The 25,236-nt window shown below is 38.6% G+C and overlaps 1 protein-coding gene across 5 annotated transcripts in view; it reads left to right on the top strand.

Annotated features, from left to right (window-relative positions):
* Window positions 1-25,236, top strand: part of dennd1a (DENN/MADD domain containing 1A) — a 443,149-nt gene that overhangs the window by 403,419 nt on the left and 14,494 nt on the right. For 2 of the 5 annotated variants that reach the window (XM_067969686.1, XM_067969691.1), the window contains exons 20-21: window positions 4,399-4,458; window positions 12,475-12,563. In XM_067969686.1, coding sequence (XP_067825787.1) covers window positions 4,399-4,458; window positions 12,475-12,563 — 149 coding nt within the window. Of the gene's footprint in view, window positions 1-4,398; window positions 4,459-12,474; window positions 12,564-16,021; window positions 16,185-21,194; window positions 22,246-25,236 lie in introns of those variants that run through there. The other 3 variants (XM_067969688.1, XM_067969689.1, XM_067969687.1) reach the window with 3 other exon arrangements.

Here is a 25,236-nt window from a genome sequence, read left to right as displayed (position 1 = left end):
AAACAAAGACAGGTGCTACATCACCTGAAGCATTTTGGCCATATGATCACTACCTAGGAACATGATTGTATAGACTCCATCCACGTGTATCTGGACATGTCTGAGGAGATCTGTCTTCGCCACTTCCCGTTTACAAGTTGCCATTGAGTTGTGCCATGTTCTATACAATCACCTACACACATCTGGATCCGGAGCGGATTTCCTAAAGAAATGAAGGTTACTGCAGTTTGTAGCTTTTATTCTACCGATACCTTTTAAGCTAGTCTAGGAGACATCTGCCACATCAGACAGTCTGCAGTGCGCAAGTAACAAGTGTTACATTTGCAAGAGACAATACATTTAGCACTTTTTTCTCAAAGGAGGCATCAGTTGAATAGGTTGCACAGTTTTCAGTGGGTGGCAGGATTCCCTTGAGTTCAGAGCATCGTAAGCATGTGGGCATCAACACTCTTCCTATCAACCCAATGGCCTTAATGAACAGAAAGGGTTGGCCCACAAAATCAGCCTTATGTGTAATCATTGGTTGATGTCCAAGAAGCAGCCATTATTGCACTGTGTCCACATTATTTGAAGGAGAAGAAACACTGGAAAAATGGCTCTGAGGAGAGCAGAGCTATTCTCTGCACCCATGGCTGCTGAACCACTGAAAATTCCCTAAAGCAGAGGAGCATCTTAGCACCTATTTGCTGTTCCTCAACTTCTACTTTTAAGAAGAATACACCACCTAGCTTAGGCAAAATGAAAGATTGTGTGCAGAAGGGCAATGGTTGTGCACAGTGCTTCACATGGTATCTCCCCATATGGGCAGGAAGTTCCATGGTTGATGGGGCCCTAAAGAAACGTGTGCAAAAGTGAGTACAGTTACCTTTTCCTTGCTCCTGAAACTATTACCTCATTTGCTGCCATGTAAGAGGGAGTTGATTCAGTCACTGACCTCCCTCCATTCAGCTGGCATTTGTGCTTTTACTGCAAGTTGGTTTTCAGCTCCAAGAAGACCTACTTTGGCATTAATAGAGGCATATAAGCTGGGCTGGAATGGAATACAGTAAATGACCCAAAGACCTCAAGTACATATGAGGAAAATATAAAGCAACTGAAAAATGTACTCTGGATAATCATTCTCCTCTAGCATCACTTCGCAAACCCCTGCTTTCTAAAATAGAAATCACTGACTAAATGAGAAGTCTGTTTATAGTGAATATCTATCTCTATCTATATATTTATATGTATGTGTATATTGCTCTCTCTCGCTTATATCTATCATTTGTCATAATTATTTGATGCCTTAGTAATTACTCTGTGTTCATAAACAAATAATGCACATTGCTGAACAAATTAAAGCTATTAGCTCCATATCTAAATTTCTTTTGACTATTGCACCAATGACATTATAGAGTAAAAAACAGGGCAGATCTGTGACTTGTAGCAGAGTTTAATTTTCATTATTCCAGAAATTTAAATGATCTGAAATACAGTCTTGATTTTTGTTTTAATATAACACACTTCACTGAGTCTCTTTGCTATTAGGGCTGTTATCTGGCAATACAGCAGTGATGCACAGACTGAGGCAGATTAGCAATAAATCCTTTCAAGCATCACTAAAAATAGACTTTTTTTTCCTTCAGGTTTTATTAGTAAGCTGCTCATTGTAACAATTAATTAAAAAGTTGCTTGAAAGGTATGACATGGTATCATTTCTGTCTTGTAAATGTAATAAATGATTCTTTGCATATTGAGTTATAAACCAGAATAAAGCCTACAGAATCGCAGAGTCTTGGGTCATTTGCGAAGACTGAACTCAGGAAAAAAAAAACTTATTAGCATTTTTATACCCAGAAAATAGCCGTGTCCTCCAAGGGTTTTATTAAATCCAGATGAAATCTGACCCTGTGCAGCTTGTGGATGAAGTCCCATAGCATTGCTGGGGGGGAAATAAATCTCAGACCATTCCTCCAGTAAACTTATGCTTCATTTCCTGTTGAACTAAAGGGATTGCGTGAAAACTGTATTTCCACCTGTTTGTGTTCAAAATTCCCTGGAGTATGCTTGCAACAGAGAAGGTACTAATATTTGGAACAGTGAAGTAGAGTACAACCTACTCTTGAAAATTAAAACTCTACACATTCTCAGGAAGAAAGTTCTCATCCTTTATGCTAAATAACTCATTCATCCAAGCACCTTGGATAATTAAATTGGCAATCTCTTGTGGTTATTTTGAGATTACATTTTGAGAGTTTTTCATCCTTAAGTTATTTAGGGAAAGCAAAGGGTTAAAGGATTTGCTTTAAAAAAAAGTTCTTACAAGTGACACTAATTGCATTGTGAAAACATTTAATTGGCCACAGTATGGGTTGGAATTTAATGATCTCTGATTATGATAGTTAAATGATTATTCCAATAGTTTATATTTTATTGGTATTTGTTTATATTTTCCCATAGCAAACTGTTAAATGCCTGGATATAGCAGCAATATTTGCATTTGAAGTGCAGTCATTTTTGTTATGTAGGCAAATTAACCAGCAACGTCCCACAAACAGCAGTGGGATGAATGACCAGTTACTCTGTTTTTTGATGGTATTGGTTGATGGAGGGATGTTGGCGTGGATATTGGGAGAGGTCCCTGTTGTATGACTCGTCCTGCAGGATCTTTAACATACATCTGACAAGCAGACCGGACCTTTTTTTTTAAGCCTATTGTCTAAAGCACAGCATTTCTGACAACGCAGCCCTCTTCAGTACTGCCCTGGAGTATCAATGTAGACTTCGAGGTCAAAATCCAATAGTGTGCGGTTCCACTGCTACCTTATCAGTGCCTACTAGTTTCAGGTGCACATTGACACAAGTACCAATGTAATTTGGAAATCAGGGCAGTGATCTGACTCCCGAGTGAGCTTTCACACTATAATGAATACCTGGTGTGAAACTACATGCTAAAAGTTTCCAGTTATTCCACTGGATTGCCTGGTGACATTCTTTAAACTTAAACCATCCAGGCTGTACTCATATTAAAAAAAAAATCAATTGCCTGGGAAGTAAAACCCAACCTTCTACCTTTAGCACTGACATGAGTGCAACCCGCAGAGCTCAGGTCTGCCTCACTGAGGGTCACCCTGTACAGATTCCTGTCTGAGACTATAGCAGTATTATAATAAGCCACAATCAGGGTGTGTAATAAGCAAGTGCCCCAATGATTGTGCTGATTACTATGCTGCAGTTCAGGAAGGACATCCTCTCAACCCAAATACTTAATTCTGTTAAGGAGCATGGAGAAGAGGGCTGCCTATGCATTTATTTTGTCTGCCTTAGATTTGGGAGGCAATTGCATGATACAGCAGGGAAAAAAGCCTCAACAATGTGAGCTGCTGACAGTGGAAACTTTTTTGAACAAAATTGAAAGAAGTGGGTCAAGTGTGCCCCCATTACAGAGAAAGCAAGGGCCAATTGGAGAGGAAAGGGGAGGTGTGTAAATTATAAGAGATTAGAAAGATTGTCCCATGCCATTCTTGGGAGGGCGGGGACGATACAGGCCTTGAATTCTCCATAGCTGACGTCAAGGTGTCTTATACAGGATCACGTTTTAGGGAAGTTAGTCTTCTGATTTAAAATCTTCTGCTCTCCCCCAGACAGAGTGCTCAGCTATTGCAAGATCATAGTGAAACAGTTTGTCTAAAAACTAGTAAGACTCTCCAATGAAGAAACAATACAAAAGATAACAAAGTCCAAGTATCTTAAAGGAGGACATTTCAACTTTGGTCATTTTAATGTGGAAAACCAGCATGTGCTACTACAGCTCCCAGTTTCCCTCATATGAATACTGGATGTCATCCCCAATAATCCAGCATAGTGACATTACAATTGACAGATCAGGCTGTGGGTACCATAGAAATAAAAAGAAATCCAAATAAATTCACTTCAGGAAAGTTTCGATCTTTATTCACACAAAATGAAATGGATTAAAATCATGATCTCTGCGGGAGCTACTGATTTTGATGAGTACTGTACTCTTGATTTGAATAAAAATAATTGTGGAACTCTGCAGCTTTACATGGAAGTGACATGTCTTACAAAATTATGTATATATGTGTAAGAATTTCCACTGTGGATTTTGACTGTCTGGCTCTTTATTCCTTTCTCTTGCTCCATAATTAAAAATAATGCCTTTCTCAAAGTTGGTATGAGATAAATTATTTAAAAATATGTAAAAGTTTGTTATAGCCAGAGCCTATTGTGTCAGATCAAGTTCTTGGTATGAATACACATATCTGGGATAGTGAACTCTCAAAATGTGCAAATTTCAAGCCTGTGTTATTTTATAAGCTGCTTGCTGTGTTTGTTTTTATTTTTAATTGAATTGAAGGGTACTTCTGTTCTGATGTTTAAGTTTCCACTTTGATACAGCCAGAGAGAGTCCCTCCACCTCGCCCACCTCCTCCAAAGATAAACCGTGCTACTTTGCCCGTGAGTAGACAGAAGTTGTGTATCGCCTTAATTATGTTTAACATCGCCTAAGTTGCTTTGCTTATTCTACTTACCCTTTTCTTCAGTTTGTGCTTTCTGGTCTTGTAGCAAGGAATTGGATCTTTGCTCATTTTTCTTTCAGAACAGGTGTGAAACTTTACTGTTTTCTTCTTCCAGTTCTTAATTATACTTATGTTTGGTGTTGACAGTGATTGGCATTAGGATATAACCATGGTGGAAATGTTGCTCACTTAAGTTGTCATAAGAGCCCTGGGTAATGTCACTGCATCTGATATGGAACTCTTTAACATCTGGATACAAGCCTCTAACCTCAACTGCATGCTTGGATTTTGGCAGTTTGTGTTTGTACACAGGAAACATGCATGTTGTACATGCTCAGAGGTGGTCTAACCTTTTCACTGGACTAATTACATATTTATAATGTAATCTACAATATTCATAAGATGTGCAGTGTTCTTAAATGGTTCCACACTGCTGTATGCATGTGGCTCATTACAAAGGGTGTTTTGTGGTAATTTTTTTTTTGCAAGTGTTCTGGGATGTTTTCAGATCTCTCAATGTTCAGAGCTTTTGGAAAGCTCGCAGTGCCAGCTGAAATGTTCTGTGACCTGACCAGTACATTATAGAAGCGATTTCTGTGCACTTAAATTACTGCAACAAAAAATGCAGTTGATGTGGTGAAGCAGTGTGTTGCTAGTCAAACACAACACACTTCATCGAGTAACATGACACAAGTTGACACCCATGATGCCTCCACTCAAAAGAGCTCCCTATCTCAGTCATGTTGGGTGGTGGAGGCCAATTGCTTCCTCGCAGGGAGGAAAGGAAAATCAGTGTGTTACAGAGTAGTGTAATCAGAGGTCTGGGAGCAGATCACTTGTCAGCCTCTCAACTGTGGAATGGTGCACGGCATAGCAAGAATTAAAAAATTCAAAAGTAACTTGACCCCAAAAAATAAGAAGTGGAATTGTTATTTGCAAAATGGGGAACATCTGCACTCAATTCAAATGATGGGCACAACAGGTAAGTTAAGGAGAATGTTGATTTCAACATTATTGTCATTAAGAATCTTTTTATTTTTTATTATTTGGGTGCAAAAATTCAGTCCTCAATGTTACTGAAATTAGTCTTCAGTTATTCGAGCCATTTCAGATGTTTAACCAAAAGCCAGTATTATCCAAAGTGGAGTAAAGGGGGGAAAAAAGGGACAATCATGTCAATAATGTATCAGCATTTTCAATATTGATCTTATTTTTCATACAGCAACCCTTTTTAGAATACTGCTGCCTTTGAGAATCATTAAGGAGTGTGCGATGCTCAGCAAAAAAGCCACAAGCAGTGAGCAGAATGTCTGCTAACCCATTAGCTGTAGCAATAAGGAAGCAAGCACATTAGCTGGCTGGGAGAGGGACATGATTGACCCGTTTTGCACTGGGCTCTGCAAGTTTCTCTTAATCCAAAGGACCAAAAGGACAGTTGCACTAATATTAGCTGAGATCTGGAGTGAAAGAAAAGCAAAAAGCCAAAATAATGTCAATTATAAAACAAAAATTAATGAACTCCTGTCCCTAATATAAGAGGCATAATTATCATTGATTTTTTACTGTTTGCTCTAGTTCCTCAGCTCGCACTGTATTCTCCACATTCTGCCGAGTCTAACACACCCATCACAGCAGAGTAAAAGCTGTGCTGGTGCAGTGTCATCACACTAGCATATTATAAAAACATTCTGATTATTAGGTATGGGATGGGTGGGTTGGGGGATCTATGGCTCCTGCACAACTACAGTCCATTTGTACCAAGTTTAGTTTCAAAAAGCTATAGAATTCTGCCTTTGTATGTTATATCAGAGATTCTGATGTATCAAACTTGTTGTGAAAGTAAAGTATATCATTTGATGGGACTATGACTAGTGAGGAGTGGAATGAGAGCCTCCATCCCACAGAAATCCATTTAACTAATGGTTTCAAATTTACCGTTTTACCATTTGGTAGTGCCACCAGAAATAGATGACAACCGCACTGCATTCAGATCTTTCCGTTTTTGAGACCTGTTTCTGCATTCATTTGTGCGCCACGTTCCACTGATAACTTTGCTGTTTCACACAGACTTTTAGCAAATGCTGTAGAGAGATACTGAGAGTGAGAATAAAAATCAAACAAGATGTGAGGTTTTGCCAGAGAAGGAGAAAAATTTGAATTTAGTTAAAAACCTAAACCCAGACTCTTGTGTAAACCGTAAGTGCTCTCCAGGCCAAAGCACAAAAATGCTCCTCCCCCTCCCCAGAAGAGAGTAAGGACAGTACCTTGTGCATTCAGTGTGTGTTTGCTTATTGCAAAGTGTTTGGTAACAGTAACTTTCATTTGTCTTGGACAGCCCCATGCTTATATGCATGTACAGAAGGGGTTTTCACAAGATACATAAAGACATCAGCTGTAGACCAGGCATATTTGAGTGGTTGGCATTGAAGATTTCAGCTTGTTTTTCCAATGTAGGTAATGTGTTTGGTAGGTCTGCAGCTTGTGTACATATATCTGTACATCATGAATAATGATAGTAAAATTAATGTAGAGTATAACTATTACTTCCAGCGCATTTAGCATCTTTCAGAACACAATCCTTAAGAGATGAACTTGTTCACCAGACAAATACGTTCCCTATAAATTCAAGCCTTTTGTTTCACATTTACTAACATTAGAAACATGGGTTATCCGGGTGAAAATACCAGAAGTGAATGAAAATATTGTGGAGATGGTCACTACGTTCCATGTTGATATAAATTGTATCCACCTTCCTTATTTCAGCGTGACTGCAGTGAACATAAGTCACTGTAATCAATCAGTTATGCCAACCCCTACAACTTGCCTAATACAGTTGTGTTAGAATATAGTCTGCCTATTAGTCAAACACTTCTTTTTAACTCAAAATACACTTTGCTCAATCAAAATGAGTGCAGGGCATGGAAAATGTTCATTTTGATATTACACACCAATGAAAATCATGATCAATAATTGTAAAAATAACATGCAGCACTTAATACCGTGCACACAGCAACACTCCAGTGTCATCGCAAGAACAGTCAGAGCAGGTCCTCCTCCACCATTATCTGCAGGATTCACTGACGTGTCTCATTTTACAACTAAAATTCAGTTGCATATCATATTTAAAGATCTTCATTTTGTACCTTATCAGCATTTAAAGAGTCCTTAGAATAAAGTAAATCTCACCGTATCATTGTGTGTTACTAAGTTTACGTCACTTGTCAGAAAGACCTTATTGTTCATTGATGCTCTTCATTTACAGGTCTTGGATAATTCTGACAGCAACTCAGTGAGGTATAGCTATAAGTGCAATACCCTACACAAGTTAAATCATTAACGCCACATTATTAAAGAAACCACGATATTTATTTTAAAATAAAAAGGTTAGTGTCATGTGATTATAGATTTAGTAATGGCCCAGCCGTAGTTAATCACTACATATTTCAAACCTTTGTAAGTAGCGCATCACAAACTCATTATGTAAAAATGCCACATTATTATGTTGCTGTTTACATGGTGCTCACAGTCGATGCTATTTTATACATAAGCTTGAATTTTATGTTTAATAATGATTAAATGTGAGCATTTGGGTCTGAAACAGATTCAGCTTTGCCCAGTTGGATTTGTCAGGTTCAGAACACTGTAGGGAATCTGCTTTTTTTTCCTGACTTTCTACTGAAGTCCCTTTAGGCTATGGCTCCAATCCTTTTTTGCATTTCTCCCCAGATATATCTGGTGTAGCTGACACTAGTGGGGTAATCGCTGGCTTTTCAAAGCTCTGGCGGAAAGGTGAAAGTATTAGCAGCACAATGACAGGCAAGCTTCACGCATCACCTTCCAGCTCAAGCTTAATTAAACAGCCTCTTTTCTTTTTTTTTCCTTCTTCGTTCTATCATCCCTAATGAAGCAGTCTTTTCCATCGATCCTGCTGATTGCCAGGCCTCTCCTTTTGTTTATTGGCACTGAGCCATTCAGCTGCGCTCTGACAGCTCAGCTCTGCTAATTAGCTCTGTTGTTCTTTTCCCCCATGTTTCTCCCTGTTGCAAGTTCAGGCAAACTTGCCACAAACTTAATCCTTCTGTTCCTACCAATGGGTTCACATGCTTAAGCTGTCTCCATTGTGTGGAAGGGCAGCTTTGTCTGGGGACTGGCCCCCTCCTCAGCAAGTTCACAAACTGACCTTTCATGACCCCTTACTTTTCTTCACTAGCATTGGCTACACTGAGGTCATGGTTTGAAAACCTCCCCCTCGCTACTAAACTTTTGTTATTTTCTGCACAGAGTTAAATCCATGAATGCTTCAGTTAATTTCTTTTGTAGTTTTTTTTAAATTAGAGAACTTCAGTGAATGTAGAATTGGATTTTTTTCACAATGAATGGGATATTGCTCACATATCTTAAATGATTCAGATAAGCATTAAAGTGAACATTGTATATATCCTAAATGTAGTGCCCGATTCAGTTTGTAACTTCACAGACTGTCTATGGTTTTACATTTTTAGCCCTGAAAGGCAGCAGTCAATACAACCAACATCCAAGTCATATAAATTTGAGAATTTGACTTTCAAGCTCCTTTATTTTAAAACGTTTCCCAGGTTTCTAGTACAGCAATTCCCATGAAGCAACATCTGTGGAATCTTTACTGTTACTTCTTCAGATTGGGCCATTAATCAGAAATTGCTCTTTAATGGTTTTAAACCAGCTGTAATAGTTCATTTTGGAAAAAAAAATCTTAACTGAAACTGCTAAATATATTTAAAGACTGACATTATGTTCCATTTTGCGACTCAGTCAGTAATTGATAATTCCTTTCATTATCTCGTCTAGTTCATAAATAAAAACTAGTCCAAGGCATCTGACAGACAAAACAGTAAGGGAACAAAATGAGCCACAAAAGAAGCCAGCAATGCAGCAGCTTCACACCACCGTGGTTGTGAAATCTTGTTCCAACAAGGCTTACGAGTGGGGCATACCACCTTGGAGGGGGAAGGGATAAAAGCGAGGTTTACCCCTTTGGTGACAGAGTGCCACTGGTATCAAGTTGTAAAGGAAGCAGCTGGTTGATTCCTGGATGTGTGAACAGTTATGTGAAGGGAAAGATGCGGAGGGAGAAATGGCTAGAATAAAATAGGCAAGCTATTTAGTGATGCCAACTTCAGAATTATTTTTAATTGTAATTTAAAATATATGATGTATATTTTATAGCCTGTAATAGAACTAAACATTGTTTACTGGGTAACAGCTATTTTATGCAGTGTTTGTACATTTTTGGCAATAATTATACCTTTGGGCTACATTTCTGAACATGTTTGAGCCCAACAGCACCACATGCTACTTATTAGTTTTCTTAATTGCCTTTAAATAGCAACTGTATTAAGTGATGACATCCTAAAGCATTGGTTGCAAGACTTTTAGGCTGTGCTATCACTGATTTAAAACTGCTCTGTATTTCAGCTGAATCTAAATCAGCTCCCTGAATTGTGGCACTCATATCCCTTGCATAAGCTTCTGCTCGTTGTGAAATAAGGCTTTGCAATGATAGACTACACACGGGTGTATGTATTTACCATTGCAAAATATAGATGACTATGAATACAAGTGTAGTTTTTCAGTAAAAGTTTCCACTCCACTCACGTCACATCAACACATTTGTTTTCTAACCAAACCTCCTCTTCCTGTCATGTGATAGGAAGATGCAGGGCCATTTTTGGTAGTCAGAATAAAGACTGTTGCTGCTCAGGGATGAACAATTGGTGTCTTTCAACACGTCACCCCCCTGGTGCTGAGAGACAGCTCTTCCCTTATATTCCAATTTCCTGTAATACAGCTCTCCCTCTTGATTGGCAGTTCCTGATTCGATGACTCCTGCAGCACAGAGGAGTGGCAGTGAGGAACAGAAAGAAGCAGCATTGAGAGAAATGGCAGGGAATAGAAATGGCAACTAGTGGGGAGTGAGAACCAGGGGCAAGTCAGATCTATGCAATAACTCAGTGCCTTCCTGTTCACACACAATCTTTAAATGTCACATACTGTGGAACCTACCAGCCAAACTTGTGATATATTTCTTATATTATCTACCGGGTTACTAGGTAGGGAATTCTACAGTAGCTGGCTTGGGATGTGGAAGACACTGACAAGGCAATATTTATTGTTCATCTCTAATTGCTCTGAGGGCATAAAGAGTCAACCATATAGTGTGGGACTGAAGTCACATGCAGGCCAGACCAGGTGTGGATGGTAGGTCCTTTCTCTGATTTTTACAACTATCTGTCAGCTTTCTTGGTCATTTTTTATGATGCTAGCCCACAAATTACTAGATTCAATTGAATTCAATTTCATAACTTGCAATTTAAACTCATGACCTCTGGGTGGCTAGTCCAGTGCCATAACCACTAGGCTACCGTCCCCTTTAATTACTGGGACTGTCTCAATTGTTCAAAGCTAATAACCAAGTTTAATTTCGTAAAAATTGGATTTTTTTTTCTCGCAGCTCAAAAGGTGTGCAGTGGCCTGCAGTGAGAATATCAGCGAGCACACCAATGTGCAGACTTTTAAAATGCTTTTATCTTATTGGAGTGCCAAGAACTGCCAGCTCTCCTAATGTCTGTAGCACTGCTGGCGGCAGCTCTTTGGCTTGGAAAGCCACGCCAAACTTGGTTGCTGGTGATAATGCAAAATATAAGCTCAAATCTGAAAAGGGGTGCTTTTGGAGTGTGATGTGTTGTATTGATGCTATGTTTATTCTCTGCACCACATATACTCTATAGTGATTAACCCTATAATGCACTACGAAAAATGCTTGTATTTTTCCACCATTCATGTGATGCTGTACCATTCAGTCTTGGTGTCACATGGGATCCTTTGTAAATCACATGATTGCACTGCATAATACTTCCGCCTGCAGCTGAGAATCCATTATAATAAAGGTGTCTGTAGTTTGAGAGAATCGATACCCTGGAGTAACTTAATGTCTATTCCAATCTCAGGCTTCAAGTGTTGTTTATAAACTTTAATATTGTCCAAACCTGTTTCTTGAGTTACAGCCTTGGGAGCCACTCCCTGCTACCTACTATCCCATTGATTTTGGACTTTTAAATGTGCAGTTATTGAGCATGCTTACAGCATGTTGGGCTTTACATAAAGTGGCTGCTTTAACCCTTTCAGCTCATTATGCTCAAAGATTCCCCTTTAAGGGATGGTGGCAGAGCATTGGTTACATATGACAATCTACATGAAGTGTAATATTTGTTTTTCTATGTATACAAGCATTTTACTGTTTTTTTTAGTTTATTGGATTTGTGTCCCTGAATCTGTCTAATTTCATCATCTTTCAGTTTATACAGTCTGTATTCCTTGTGATGTACATATCATGTGAATAAGCACCCTGTTGATTTCACTATATTTAGGCATGTGTTTAATGCATAATGTTGGGAGAAGTCCTTATTAGTGCCATCTTAGTTCCATAGCTGATAGCTGATTGAACAATGTTTTCATGGGCTGTTTTGAAGAAATATACGTTTGTTAACCAAATGGCATCTATCGTCGGTAGCAGGCTTCTAACCAGTTCGATGTTTAAATAAGTTTTTTTAAAAAGGCATGAAATAGAATTAAAATTTGAAAGTCCAACCAGGGTATGATATGGGTTCATCCTCATGATTTCTTACAGTCTCCACTGGGTTGACTCGGACTTCCTTTAAAGTATAATTCAGTAGCAAGTTTGACCCATAGGATCTTGCCAAACTAAAACTGAAGTGGTGACAAGCTCTCTGTTTTGCACTGTAACTGCATAGCCTGTCCTCAGTCTGCACATGTGTGTTTTCATTATTATTTGAACTGTCTAGTCTGTACTGTCCATTCTTTAACCTCTGGGCACCTAGAAATCATTGTTAGTGGTAACTTTGAAATTGTTTTTAATACTAAAAAGTTTCTTTTTAATATAAATGTTTGTATACAGGCACGCCCTCCAAGGCCACCAGTTAAGAAACCAAGAGGTAATGCATTGCCGGTAGAGGCTCGAATATCCTCCATTTCAAGCCCAGAGCAGTAAGTATTGGCTGCTAGCTTTAACAGTTAAAAGTTAATATAAGAAGCTGAACATAGAAACAGTTCTTACAGTTCACACTTAGAATTTTCCATTTAATAACCCATTTAGACCTGACGTTATCAATTTGTAGATAATATACAAATGCAAGCTTAGCATATTGGCCCTGCATTTAGCATATTGAATGCTTTTATATCTTAGGACTTTTATTCTTGCACAAGCTACATTGACAGGGTCAGGTAACATATGGTGAGTGTGACAAGTGTTTTACAGTGTAGCTTCACTTAATGTTTATCATGTTACACTATAGCAAGAGTTGCAAGATGTATAATATACTTCAAAATACACCTGACATGTTAATCTCAGTTAAACAAAAACATTTTTTAATAACCTGGAATGTTCAGAGTACTGTTTACATATTTAGTATATGTTAAGATTACTTTTCATATGTTGCCTGCTCCTGTATGTCTGATAATTATTTTACAATAGTAGTCTACCTCATGTCAGATTGTCCTATTGTTGGTCTTAACCTGGCAGTGTTAGCTCAGCAACCTAAGTCCGAGGGGTCCACTCACACGTTAAAGAAGACACGCATCTATCTTTGAGCCTGCTTTGGCTTTGGTAAACTGTTGGCACTAGATTGCCTAAAAGGGGACCTATCATTAACCGTAGACAGATGTCTGAATCATTCCATTTTCTCCAGTGGTGGTGACATCAGGGTCACACGAAGCAAACTGACTGTTTTGTTCAACTTTTTTCCACGCCGTTATCAATAATGAATTAAAATAACAAAGAGATACTGCCGTGTAGGGATGTAAAAGGATCAATGTGTGCCAGACTGGGTTGCGTGTGTTGGGGAAGAACAACAAACAGAATTGCAAGCTTGAAGTGATGTAAATTGGGGCCACTTGGGTTAATTTTCCAGAATTTGGTGCAATTCAAACAATTTGTACTTTTCCATTTTTTAAGTGATGATTAGCTTGAACAAATGTCCCTCCTTTCCATGTGTACCACTATTGTTCCTCTACCACCATAATGTGAATCAAAGCAACAAAGGCAAATATCACTTTTTTTAAAAAAAAGAAATACTCAAAATATTCATACCTAGTTGGCTGATTGTCTAATGGAGGATATTCAATTTCTGTTGACATATCCAAACTTTTTTCAAAATTTGTATCGTTTGGTGAATTATTCTCTATTTTGGGTACCCAATACCAGCAACAAGTACTTCCAGATACTCCCTCTGCTCCTTGCCAGCAATAGATAATAGAGTTATCGGGGAGGTCTTTCCCCCAATTGTTTTAACACCAAGCTAAGAAGGCCACCCCTACAATGTTGGTACCAATTTTTCCACTTTATACTTTACACACTGCCCACCCTTCAAGCCTCTCTGAATCAATTTGCCAGTTTAGTGCCTACTTGTGCCAATTTGTGAACCATTGCATCCTGTGGACTGCATTCACTAGAAACAGGGATGAGAATGTTCAAACCCCACTTTATGTATGGCCTTTACACGTCAGAGGAGCCTATTAATCTGGCTTGAATTCAAACCCAAGTTCCAGGAGTGAAAGGGCAGTGTGTCCTAACCCACTGCACCACTCAGTCCTCCTCCAAACACTTTCTTAAATGCATTTTTTTAACTTTTACATATTTAAACCCTCTTATTGCTTCTCTACGCCTTTATCCACTTGAGTATTAATTCCTCAGTGCTCTCCCTACCTTTAACTTTCACAAACCAGCTAAATCCTACACTGTCGGGCCTCAGTTCTCTCAGATCCATCATCCTATCATCACCATGTTCCATGGCTCCTTGTGCCGTTGAATCAATTTCAAGATCTTCATTCTCATTTTTGGATCCCTGCAGAGCTTTACTTCACCCTATTTGGGAAATGTCCAGTCCTATGTCCCAACCTCCAGCCTCCACTCCCGTGACTCAGGATTACTGTTCCCCATGCTTTCTATTTCATTATTGGAGGTCAGTCTTCCAGCCACTAGTACCCTGCCATCTGGAAATGTCTTTCAAAGCCACTTTGCTTTGCTACTCTCCCACTGACTTCAAAAACCTACCTCTTTAACTGTGTGTTTGATCTTCCCCCTTCCCCCCACTTTCACTTCAGTTCAGTGTCCACATATCTACTTTGTTAAATGTTCAGGGACATTAATCAATGTCGGGACTGCTATACAAAGTTTTTCTTGTAATAGTCTAAAATGGAGAGGAGGTACATAACATCATGGATGATGATTCATCTGTCTGATTCCTAGAAGTCTAATAGATGGGCGAGCTAGGTGTTCATGCAGTTAATTTATCTGATCCCTGCCCTGACCAGCAGATAGAGGGAAGCATGCATTGTTGTGGTGACAATGAATTCGTATGGAGTTCAAGCAAAATGTCAGCAGTTCCATCCATTTTAGCAGAAGGATGGATTTCACTTACGCGAAGGACCATGGGCAAAAAATGCAACCTTTAAATTCAGACTTCGGCTTTGCGAAACACAAATTTTGGATTCTAAATCTTAACTTGATCTCAAAGTCTGAATTAGTGCAAGGATTTATTCAGTGTCTTTGGGCCAGACTAAATCCAATAGAGAAAACACTATCAATTTCTGGAAATAATTCATGATATACAGAGCAGAAATGTGCTCAATATAATGAATCTTCCCTTTCTTTTGCAAAAGGCTGGTCGGTTCCAATTTCCTTGTAGTTAACGGGTAAAGAACATAGAGGGCTGAGAGTATATCTGTATAGTTGCGAGTTAGAGAATGGAAGAGTAAATTGATGATTACAGTAAGCATGTGTCGGTCGGTAGTGTATGATAGAAATAAAGCTGAATTGTATATTGAGACCCAGGGCAGTCTGAGATTTTTTTTTGTTACAAAGTGGATTTATTTTTGTAAAATTGTGATTATGTATCATGCCCGATCATTCTATTTGAGGTTTGTAATGCTTGGATTTATTTGGTACACAAGTATATTTTCTGCAATTGAAGCTAGATAATGTGTCAGCTTAGATCACAATTCAGCAATAAATTGTTACTTATTATCTCATGTTGGCACTATCCTTGTGGCTTCATGTTTTGATCATTGCAGCAGTAAGCCATGGCAATATAGACCTGTACTTCTCGAGCACCATTGATATGTATGAATTTAGACAGAGGACTGGACAAGACTGACAAACTGAACCCTTTATCTCTATTAACGCATTTTGCACATAAAACAAACTCAGTTCTCATTAAACACAAACTGTAGCAGACACAGATGACCTAAAAAAGAAATATGGCCTAATGCAGAGGAAAGCTAAGAAGTGTCATAATCCTGTTTCACATTGTTGCCTCTAATGCTTGCACATTTATTAACTCACTCATTTTAATATATACTTCATGTAACAAGCTGCTAACCAAAATTGAATTGTCAAAAGAGTACCTTTATATTAAAAGTTGTGGGTTCATACCTGTGTTGAACAGGCTGTTAAAGAAGCTGCTGAGCACAGCGGAGTTACTTTTCTGCGGAACGGGAGGACCCATCTAACCAGGTTATTCTCGAGCATCTTCTAGCAGCCACCTGTGAAGCCCCGAGAGCAGAGCACTGACCTTTTGTTTTCATTGAGGAATAAGATGTAGCACAACCAAGAAAGGAAGAAAATAATTCTCTCAATTTATTAAAATAAAAACTGCCAGCGATGCCAATTTCTAAACTGTTCTTTTTTTTAAAAGTTTGTTTTAACTTTATAATCTTGTTAAATCAAGGATTGTACTTCAGATAAAACTGACCTATCTGTTTGGGTTTTCAAGTTAGCATTTTGGTTTCCAGTTCCATGAATCTTCATCTCAGCTAAAATGATAGGTTGAAATTTGCCATAAATCGTCACAGGAATTTGAACCCTTTGAGCGCAGATCTTCCTATCCAGAATATACACAGGCATTATTTTATTATACTTTAAAAAATCCTTGTATATTTTCAATTCTGAAAATTGTCAAATTGAATTTTCTATTTCTTGGGAAATCTGAATTTTAAAAAAAAGTAACAATGTTGTTGTAAATTGCAGTCCAGTCCCGTATAAAGATGAATAACAATAAATGTTTTCATGGTACTGTCACCAAATGCAAAATTATCTAGTAACTTTAAGCTGCGAAAGTTGCAAGTTAGCGTGCATCCATTCAAAGGTTTGCCCTTTAGTGTTTCTGCTCATATGATGCTTTCTTTCTGCTATGGAACTTTACTGCCTACTTGTGGAGTAGGGCAGGCACTGCAATACACAGCAGCTCTAAAAAGAGCATAGTAGCATGAGTGTTTTAATAACCAACTGTTAATTTTATGTAGTTCTCCTATATTCTAATACCTTTATCAAGTAGGAATAAAAATGTACACACTTCAACAGTGTGCATCTGTAGGGGAAAAAAAGTTGATGATTCATATTCATTTTAAAACAAAATGAAGATCTCAATTCAGAATGAAAACTTAAATCTGTGCTTTAAGTGTTCAGCTTGTAGTCATGATTTATTTTAAGCATTATATAGTATATAATGTGATGCTGCTTTTTTTACATTATTTGCTCTCAGACATGTCTTTTGGCACATGCGATGTCAAGAATTTGTTTCCATTCATACTTCTACAGTCCACACATGCCGATTATGTATAAAGAAATCAGTGAGTGCTGTGTTTTTAAATTGATAGTAACCTACTAATAATTTATTCCATGTAGCTCTTTAATTTGTCAGTGGGAACAATCTTCTCTAAGGTTTTGTAGTATTTTTAATTAGGACTGAACATTGGCCTCTGCTGCACTGGTCAGATAATTTATAATTGAACTCCTTTAGAAAAAAGGTGAGTGGAAGGATATACCCCAATGTATTAAAATTTACATCTTTTATTAAGCGATTTTTTTCATTACTTGTACATAAAGCTATATGAACATCATTAATATTTTGCAAACAATTCACCACTTAGAATATATATGAATCCTGATGAGCTGCCTCGTTCCTTTGAGACAAAGTGCTATAGAGGTTAATACATTCAGTATGTAAAATCTATTTTTTTAATTGATGCATTTCAATTAAATGTTTCATTTTACTTTCCAGTGTAGTGTTAATAGGGCTAAATGGACTGGATTTTTTTTAGGAGAGTAGCTTTGTAAGGAAATAGAAGTGAAAAGCTGTTAATTATATTTCTTGAATGTCACTCAAGGTACTTGGGTAACTACATAGCGGCAAGATGTGGAGACCATGCAATCTCGGAGCAATTGCAAGTTCTGCATCTGAACATTATAATAAAGGAGCTTTGCATGTTTCTGAAAATCAGAGTTATGACAGCATCTTGAGATAATGTTCAGATTGAAATGCCTTTTGGCCTCTAGATGTAATAGCTCACGTCCCCAGTAAATTATCTCGTTTGTTTAACTTTAATAACACAATATTGCAGTGAAATGTTTAATCTCAAGTATGCCACTTCTTGTTTACAGCAATCAAAGGATGCAATATAACTCTTTAGGGTTCTGTTATTATCAAAGGGATCCATTTATTTCTTCTTAGTTAGCCAACATCATTCACATGTTATCTTTCTGTCACTTCACCTTCAGGGCCTTCCACTTCCTTGCTATTCCCTCCTGTTGGTTGAGCTGCGCTTGGACTCATCTGTGGTTCCCAGTCTTAGTGCTGCTAATACTGCGTTTATGCTGGAGCGTCACTTTTTTTTGTTCTCGTTATGTGGGCAACACCAACAAGGCCACATTTATTGCCCATCCCTTGTTGCCAAAATGATTATTTGTATAACTGATTATCTTGCTAGGCCACCTCAGAAAGCATTAAGGGTTAACTACGTAATGTCACATGTAGGCCAGACCCAGTAGGACATTAGTGAACCAGTTGGGTATTTAACAACAATCCGGTAGCTTTTATAGTCATTTTTTTCCTGATGTCTGCCCGCACATTACTAGATTTATTTAATTCAATTTCACAACTTGCTTTGGTGGGATTTGAACTTGCTACCCCAGTATCATTGCCTCCACACTATCATACCTGATGTTGAAAAGTGGTTGTGAGTATTCAGAGTTTCTCCCTCTCGGTAGTAGTTGCCCTTGTTATACTGTCTGCCCATTTAACCAGGACAAAAGAGAAAACTATGACCACAATGCAAAAAAAAAAATCTGCCCCTCTAGTTTCCCTCACAGCTGCCCTTCGAGCAGTTTACTCAAGACTGGGTTCTCTTACAGTCCCTTTAAAAAGGATCTTAATTTTCTTATTAAAGAACTCCACATGCAACAACATGTTTTGCTTTGTGTCAGTACATGCAATTTGTTGGAACATGAGTCTTCTTGGGGGGAGAAAAATCCTTTTTATAGCCATGGCAAGAGAATACACATTCCAGGTAGGTGCCAGGAAAACCACTGGAGGAACAGCAGGCAGGTGGGTTGTTGGCAGTGACCACATTAATTCATCACCATAAATTCACATGGAATAAAATTGGGCGGGTTCCATAAAGGGCGGGCGATCCACTCCAACCAGATTGCTGCCCAGGTTGTGAAGAGGAAAATCTACTATGTGACCAGATTTCTGTCACCTAATATATTGCCCGTTGTCTCATCACTGTGTGTATGGGAATCTTGATGTTTGGTCTTGCATTCACCTAAATGCCTACAAAGCAGTATTCAATACACATCAATATAGTTGAGGGGAGATGTGGAAGCCTTTCTTCCTCTGTCAGTTACAGTGAACATTAGCAATCTATGTAATCACTGGGAGTACCATGATCCTACCCTTAATTGATGTCCACATGTGCACACTTCCAGCAGAAACTTTTGGATAGAAGCAGGAACCTTGGCTGATTTATTCACCGAAGCTAATAATAGTACCATTATTGCCACCCCTGGCCTCCTGAGATCAGTAACTGAACACTGACCCGGGATCGAATTTAGGATCGTTCTGGTCTGTGTAGCTCATTTATTTACTGGACAACCTTACTAAACTCCCAAGGGAACTGATTGGTAGCCACTTGGATCCAGAGTAAATAATGATGGTGTTCCATGACTTCCAGTCATATAGGGAGGGTGAGATCCTAAGCATCAGCAGAGTTTCCCTAATTTTAATGTGCTCGTCCCTTACTATCGAGGATTGTTCACATTCGAGAGAGAAGGCAGTGAGAGTAGCCCATGCTGACTCACCTTTCAATTTTCATTTGCTCTCTGTAAAGAAACAGCTGCCATCCGCTCAATGTTTCCCCCTGACTGTATGACCGAGTACAGGGACTCACATGGATAATTGGGGGAATGAAACAGTATCCTAACATTCCATTGCACAGCACGTTGGAGCAATGTTTATTTTACCATACGCATTTAGGAATGAGTTAAAGGAAGTGATTTCTGAGTAGTAGAATATTGCAAAATAATTCATTTGTGATCTTCAGGACCTTGTGATCCATGTGGTTCTGTGGTTCATGAGCTGCAGTTCCTAATATTAAGCTGTGAATTCTTTATGGTGTCCCACTGCTTACAGTCAGTTATTCTTTAAATACAATTGATCTTAATCTGAAGGATTACATTGCTGTGAATACAGTTTAAGAAAATGATAAGTGGCAACTGGACTTTCTATGTGTTGATGTAAGTAATCACAGAAATCATAATTATTTCATTAGAAGAACACGCACGTGTTTATATGTGAATTGGTTGATTGTGCCTTTATTAGCTCCATGCAGGACATTTTGACTTCACTTCAGGTCCCATGGATTCAGAGCACATTGAGATGGCCAAATGTTTGTGCAAAAGGGTGTCCTTTGCTGCACAGAGTTATGTTTTCTTGCACTTGACGACATTAGGCACAATCAGTAATATGAGGAGCATGGGGATGCCACAGAGCCATATGGCACCAGCTCATGCCTCTGATTGCTCATATTCCAAGCTCCCAGTGTTGGAGGCCAGCCATTTCCACAGAGGGAAAAAAACAATCATAGACCACAAGGCAGTGGCAAATTACAGAATGACTTTGGCAAATGCCCATGAGCAGTTTGCCTGCCTGCCTGCCCTCAGCCAGAAGATGCTACATTACACAGGAGGCTCTAAAAGGAAATGGAAAAAAAATTAAACCAATTTTAAATAGAAAACACAATTAAAAATGATTGTGTTTTTATAACATCTTCAAAATTAACCTTGATTATATTTGTAATTTTCTCAGGTCATTATTTTTAACGAGTGCTCCCGAAATGAGAATAAAAACACTTAAGATCATTCACCTTTTAAATTCCCTGTTTGTTGCTGGCTTTTCAAACTATTTTTAATTCAATATTTAATAAAACAGCAGATTTTGTAGGTTGTCCTTGTTTTGATACAATAATACCACTGAAAATGTCAATATTTTTGTCAACAACCATTGAAAGTTTAAACAGAAAATAATATAAAGATGAGTTGCTGTTAGCCCTTAATATTTATTGAGTAGCATGAAAAATGCTTTTGCATGAAATTTAAGTTTAGAATTTTCTCATTGAGCATGCTTAATACTCTATATGCTCGTTCTAATAAAAGAGACCTACATTTTGGCTTATTCTTGACGAGTATTGGGGATCAAAAATTTAGATGGGATCTTAAAGGGAGCTGAATGCCACAGTGCATTGGAACGCTGTTCTGAAGCACTGTCTTTTCACCTTCACCAGGTCTGAATCCAGCCCAAGCGAAAGGGATGATACTCCATTTTCTATGTCAACCGCTCAGGATCTCAACTGAAAAGCATCATGGCAGCCCAATTAAGAACAGGATCTCCTTCTGTGAATTTCAAGTTTGCTGAACAAAACCATCCCAAACTGACCATTAATTTTTGGTAGTCTTGTTCTGAGACGCTCTGGGGTAAAGAGCAATTGTTGGTGATCAAGTGCATTGTTGATGTTTGATGCTATCGCAGGATGCAAAGCAAGTGAGACTGAAGCTATTCACCAGCAATGTAACTGAACACACACAAGAGGTTTGGTGTAGGGTGGTCCAAGGTGGGCATGCACCTCATGGAGTTCTCATGCACATCTGTAAACTAGAAATATTGCTTCATATTTTATAATATCGTAGTAGTATCATAGTATATTATGATAGGAGGAGGCCCATCGTGCCTGTGCCGGGTCTTTGGTAGAGCTATCTGATCAGTCCTACTCCCCTGCTCTTTCCCCGTAGCCCTGTAAATTTCTTCCCTTCAAGTATTTATCCAATTCCCTTTTGAAAGTTACTATTAAATCTGCTTCCACCACCTTTTCAGGCAATGCATTCCAGATCATAACAACTCACTGCGTTAAAAAAAAATGCTTCCTCATATCGCCTCTGGTTCTTTTGTCAATCACCTTAAATCTGTGTCCTTTGGTTACCGACCCTTCTGCCATTGGAAACAGTTTCTCCTTACTCTATCTAAACCGTTCATGATTTTGAACCCCTCTGTCAAATCTCTTCTTAACCTTCTCTGCTCTAAGGAGAACAACCCCAGCTTCTCCAGTTTCTCCACATAACTGAAGTCCCTCATCCCTGGTACCATTCTAGTAAATCCCTAGAACGTAGATAACATACGTAGTTATCTTTCCAAAATAGTTATAATATAGCATACAACAGTATTTATTTGAGTTCACACACCATATCCCTACAGAATAGATTGCTACCATATTTAAACAATATTATTATTAGAGTGCAAAACTCATTCTTTAAATAAAAACAAACAAAGAATTCAAAGTTCCTGATTTTTTTTTACTGGTGTCAATTTTTTTTTATATATGTTTGGATTTGTCACATTTCATTTCTAATCTCTTGATTGAAATGCGCTGGTCTTTTAATGCATTCTGACAGAAAAAGAACCCTCAAGATGCGGTCTTTCCTCATTAAAATAAACCCACACCATCATAAGCTATGAAGCGAATCTTAGTTTTTGTAGGGCTGTATTTGTTACACGATATTTAACAAGAAACAGCCTCTGCTGTCATTGTTGTCACATACTAACAGTAACAGAGGACATGATAACTAGACATTAAAATAGAGGGGCAAGTCATCCACATTATAACTCAGCCAAGGGATTAGGAGGCAGGAGCTGATGCAGTCATGCAGAGCTGATGGCGTTTATAGCTGAGACGGACAGAAAATCTTTTTTTTTCTTATTTGTGGTTTTCTGTGTACCAGCACTTGCTGTGACCTGCCTTTCCGCAGACAGCTTCCTCAGTGTGATATTCATGCAGGTAGCGGGTGGTAGACACAGAATGGGTCACTGAATCAGATTAATTAGGAATGCGGGGTGTTTTGCCAAAATAATTCTAGTCATTTTAAGGGAATGTGGTAATCAAAAGAAACAAATAATATAAAAACCAATGTAACCCCTCTGGAGAGTTTGAGTCCCAACTGTTTATAATATTTAAAACACATTTGTTCATCACTTTTGGTTTATATGTAATTTCTGTTCATTTCTACAATCGGTATGATGAATCTGAACAATACTTAACTATGACTGCACTTTAGCATCTGTGTGAACAAAATCACCAAATTAAACTCTGAAAACTTGAGTGCTGTCTGAAAACAATTCAAAACTAAATCTGAAAATGCTGGAAATATTCAGCAAGTCAGGCAGCATCTGTGGAGAAAGAAACAGAGTTAACGTTTCAGGTCGATGACCCTTCGTCAGAACTGGAAGAAGTTGAAGATTAAACAGTTTTTAAGCAAGTACAGAGCCAGGAAAAGGGGGTGGGTGGGTGGGTAGGAAAGAACAAAAGGGAAAGTCTCTGATAGGGTGGAAGGCAGGAGTGATTAAATGAATAAAGGGATGATGGTGCAAGGCAAGGAAGGTGGCAATGAGATAAGTAAAGAAACAAAAGATCGCATCAGCTCCTACCTCCTTCCCCTTTGTTCTTTCCTCTCCTCCCCTCCCCCCCCCCCCCCCCCCCCCCATTTCCCTGGCTCTGTATTTGCTTAAAAACTGTTTAATCTTCAACTTCTTCCAGTTCTGACGAAGGGTCATCGACCTAAAATGTTAACTCTGTTTCTTTCTCCACAGAGGCTGCCTGACTTGCTGATTATTTCCAGTACTTTCTGTTTTTATTTCAGATGTCCAGCATCTGCAGTATTTTGCTTTCAAAACTAAATCTGATGCATTTTTAATGGCACGATACTTGGCGATACTGTATGGAATGTTGTTGAGTGCAGGATCCCCACCCTTACTTGTGCCAAATAGGGTACTGCATCCAACATCTTTGAAACTTATCCCAATTACCATTTTGAAGTCAGGAAGTATGAATCCACAGCCTTGCCTTCATATAATGTGGAGCATGCAGTGCTTCAACATCTCGTTCAGCTTCATCCCCAACCTTTCTCCAAGGCTTGGAAAATTGACCAGGGTTTCTGCTGCTGATTGCTATCCAACAGTCCCTGCCGAAAGTGCACAAGTGGACATTAGGCCAGGACTGGATTAGGCTTGGCTGTGATGTTGTCCATAGGTGAATATCCTTCCCACACTCACTATAAGGGCTCACACATTACAAAAAAATGACCAATTGAACAAGATACCAGAAAGTGACCAATGCTCAGGAACCATATCACAGCAAGGAGTCAATGTTTCAGAAGAGCCTCTCCATAGTAAAGGTGGCTTGGCAGTTTAATACAAAATTAGGCCACATTGATTCATTGAAGTTAAGAAGTGGAGTTATCCCCAAAAGATCAAATTTAACAGTCAAGAAGGTAGAATTTCCACATGGGGTTCTCCCAATCCTCCCCTGTAACTTCACCGGAAACCCCAGAAAAATGGCGTAATTGGCTGCTTACACAGTTTATCTAGTTTCTGTCAAGATCGTGGTGGGAGATCTGGATAACCCCTGTGGAAATTTCACCACAAGCTGTTTAGTTGAGATCTGATGGCCCAAACGCCCCAAATCTTGTTGCTGTCCATTTCCTTACTTCTTTTGCTCAAATCTCCAAAATGTGTCCATATGATGGACATTGAGTTAACTTGAGCCTTTTGAGAGAATTGTGTCAATAATTCCCAGCAGTTCAATGTTTGATAAGAGATCAAAGGGGATGGTGTAGATGTTCATTCTAAGGACTCTTTTACCTCACCTCAAGAACTTTAATTAGGGACAAGTTAATTTTTCACTTCCTGCTTCTGAATAGCAAATATTATGGAATTCATACAAAAAGTATAACTGACATTTTATCAATATGCAGGTGTGAACTAAGGTGCAGTAGCCTGTGGTTAAGTAGTAATGATTCAATTCAGCAACTGGAAAAATCAATTAATTGTTTTTGGAAATCTGATCAGTAGAATTTAAGATGTCTAGATATACGTACACTGATCTGCAAAATTAGGAGTTTTTATTTACTGCAATAAAATGATCTAGGTTTTATTAGGACGCAATGGTAAGCTCCCCAAGTGACCCAGTAATCTTATCCGCTGAGTAGCTGAACGGTACAGACCAGAAAGGTCCTGGGTTCATACTTTTGCCTATGCTGAGTTAGTTGATCTCACCCTAGGTAGCAGTAAGAATGTTATGATTGGCCTTAATGCCCCTGGAGAGTAAAATCAGTCAGGCTCCCCACTCCTGCTCACTCTAATAACTCCTGCTGGCAGTTTGCGTGGACAAGAAGTGAAAACAAGATTGAGTTCAACTGTGATGCCGCACTGGTTGAATATCCTGCCGCCGTCCTCACATCAACAATTATCAGATAGGTACAGGAAGATGACCAGTGGAA

This window comes from Heptranchias perlo, chromosome 31 (genome assembly GCF_035084215.1).
Source record: "Heptranchias perlo isolate sHepPer1 chromosome 31, sHepPer1.hap1, whole genome shotgun sequence".
Classification (NCBI taxonomy): domain Eukaryota; kingdom Metazoa; phylum Chordata; class Chondrichthyes; order Hexanchiformes; family Hexanchidae; genus Heptranchias; species Heptranchias perlo.
The sequence above is the reverse complement of the archived record's forward strand: the minus strand, read 5'-3'. Positions and strand labels throughout refer to the sequence as shown.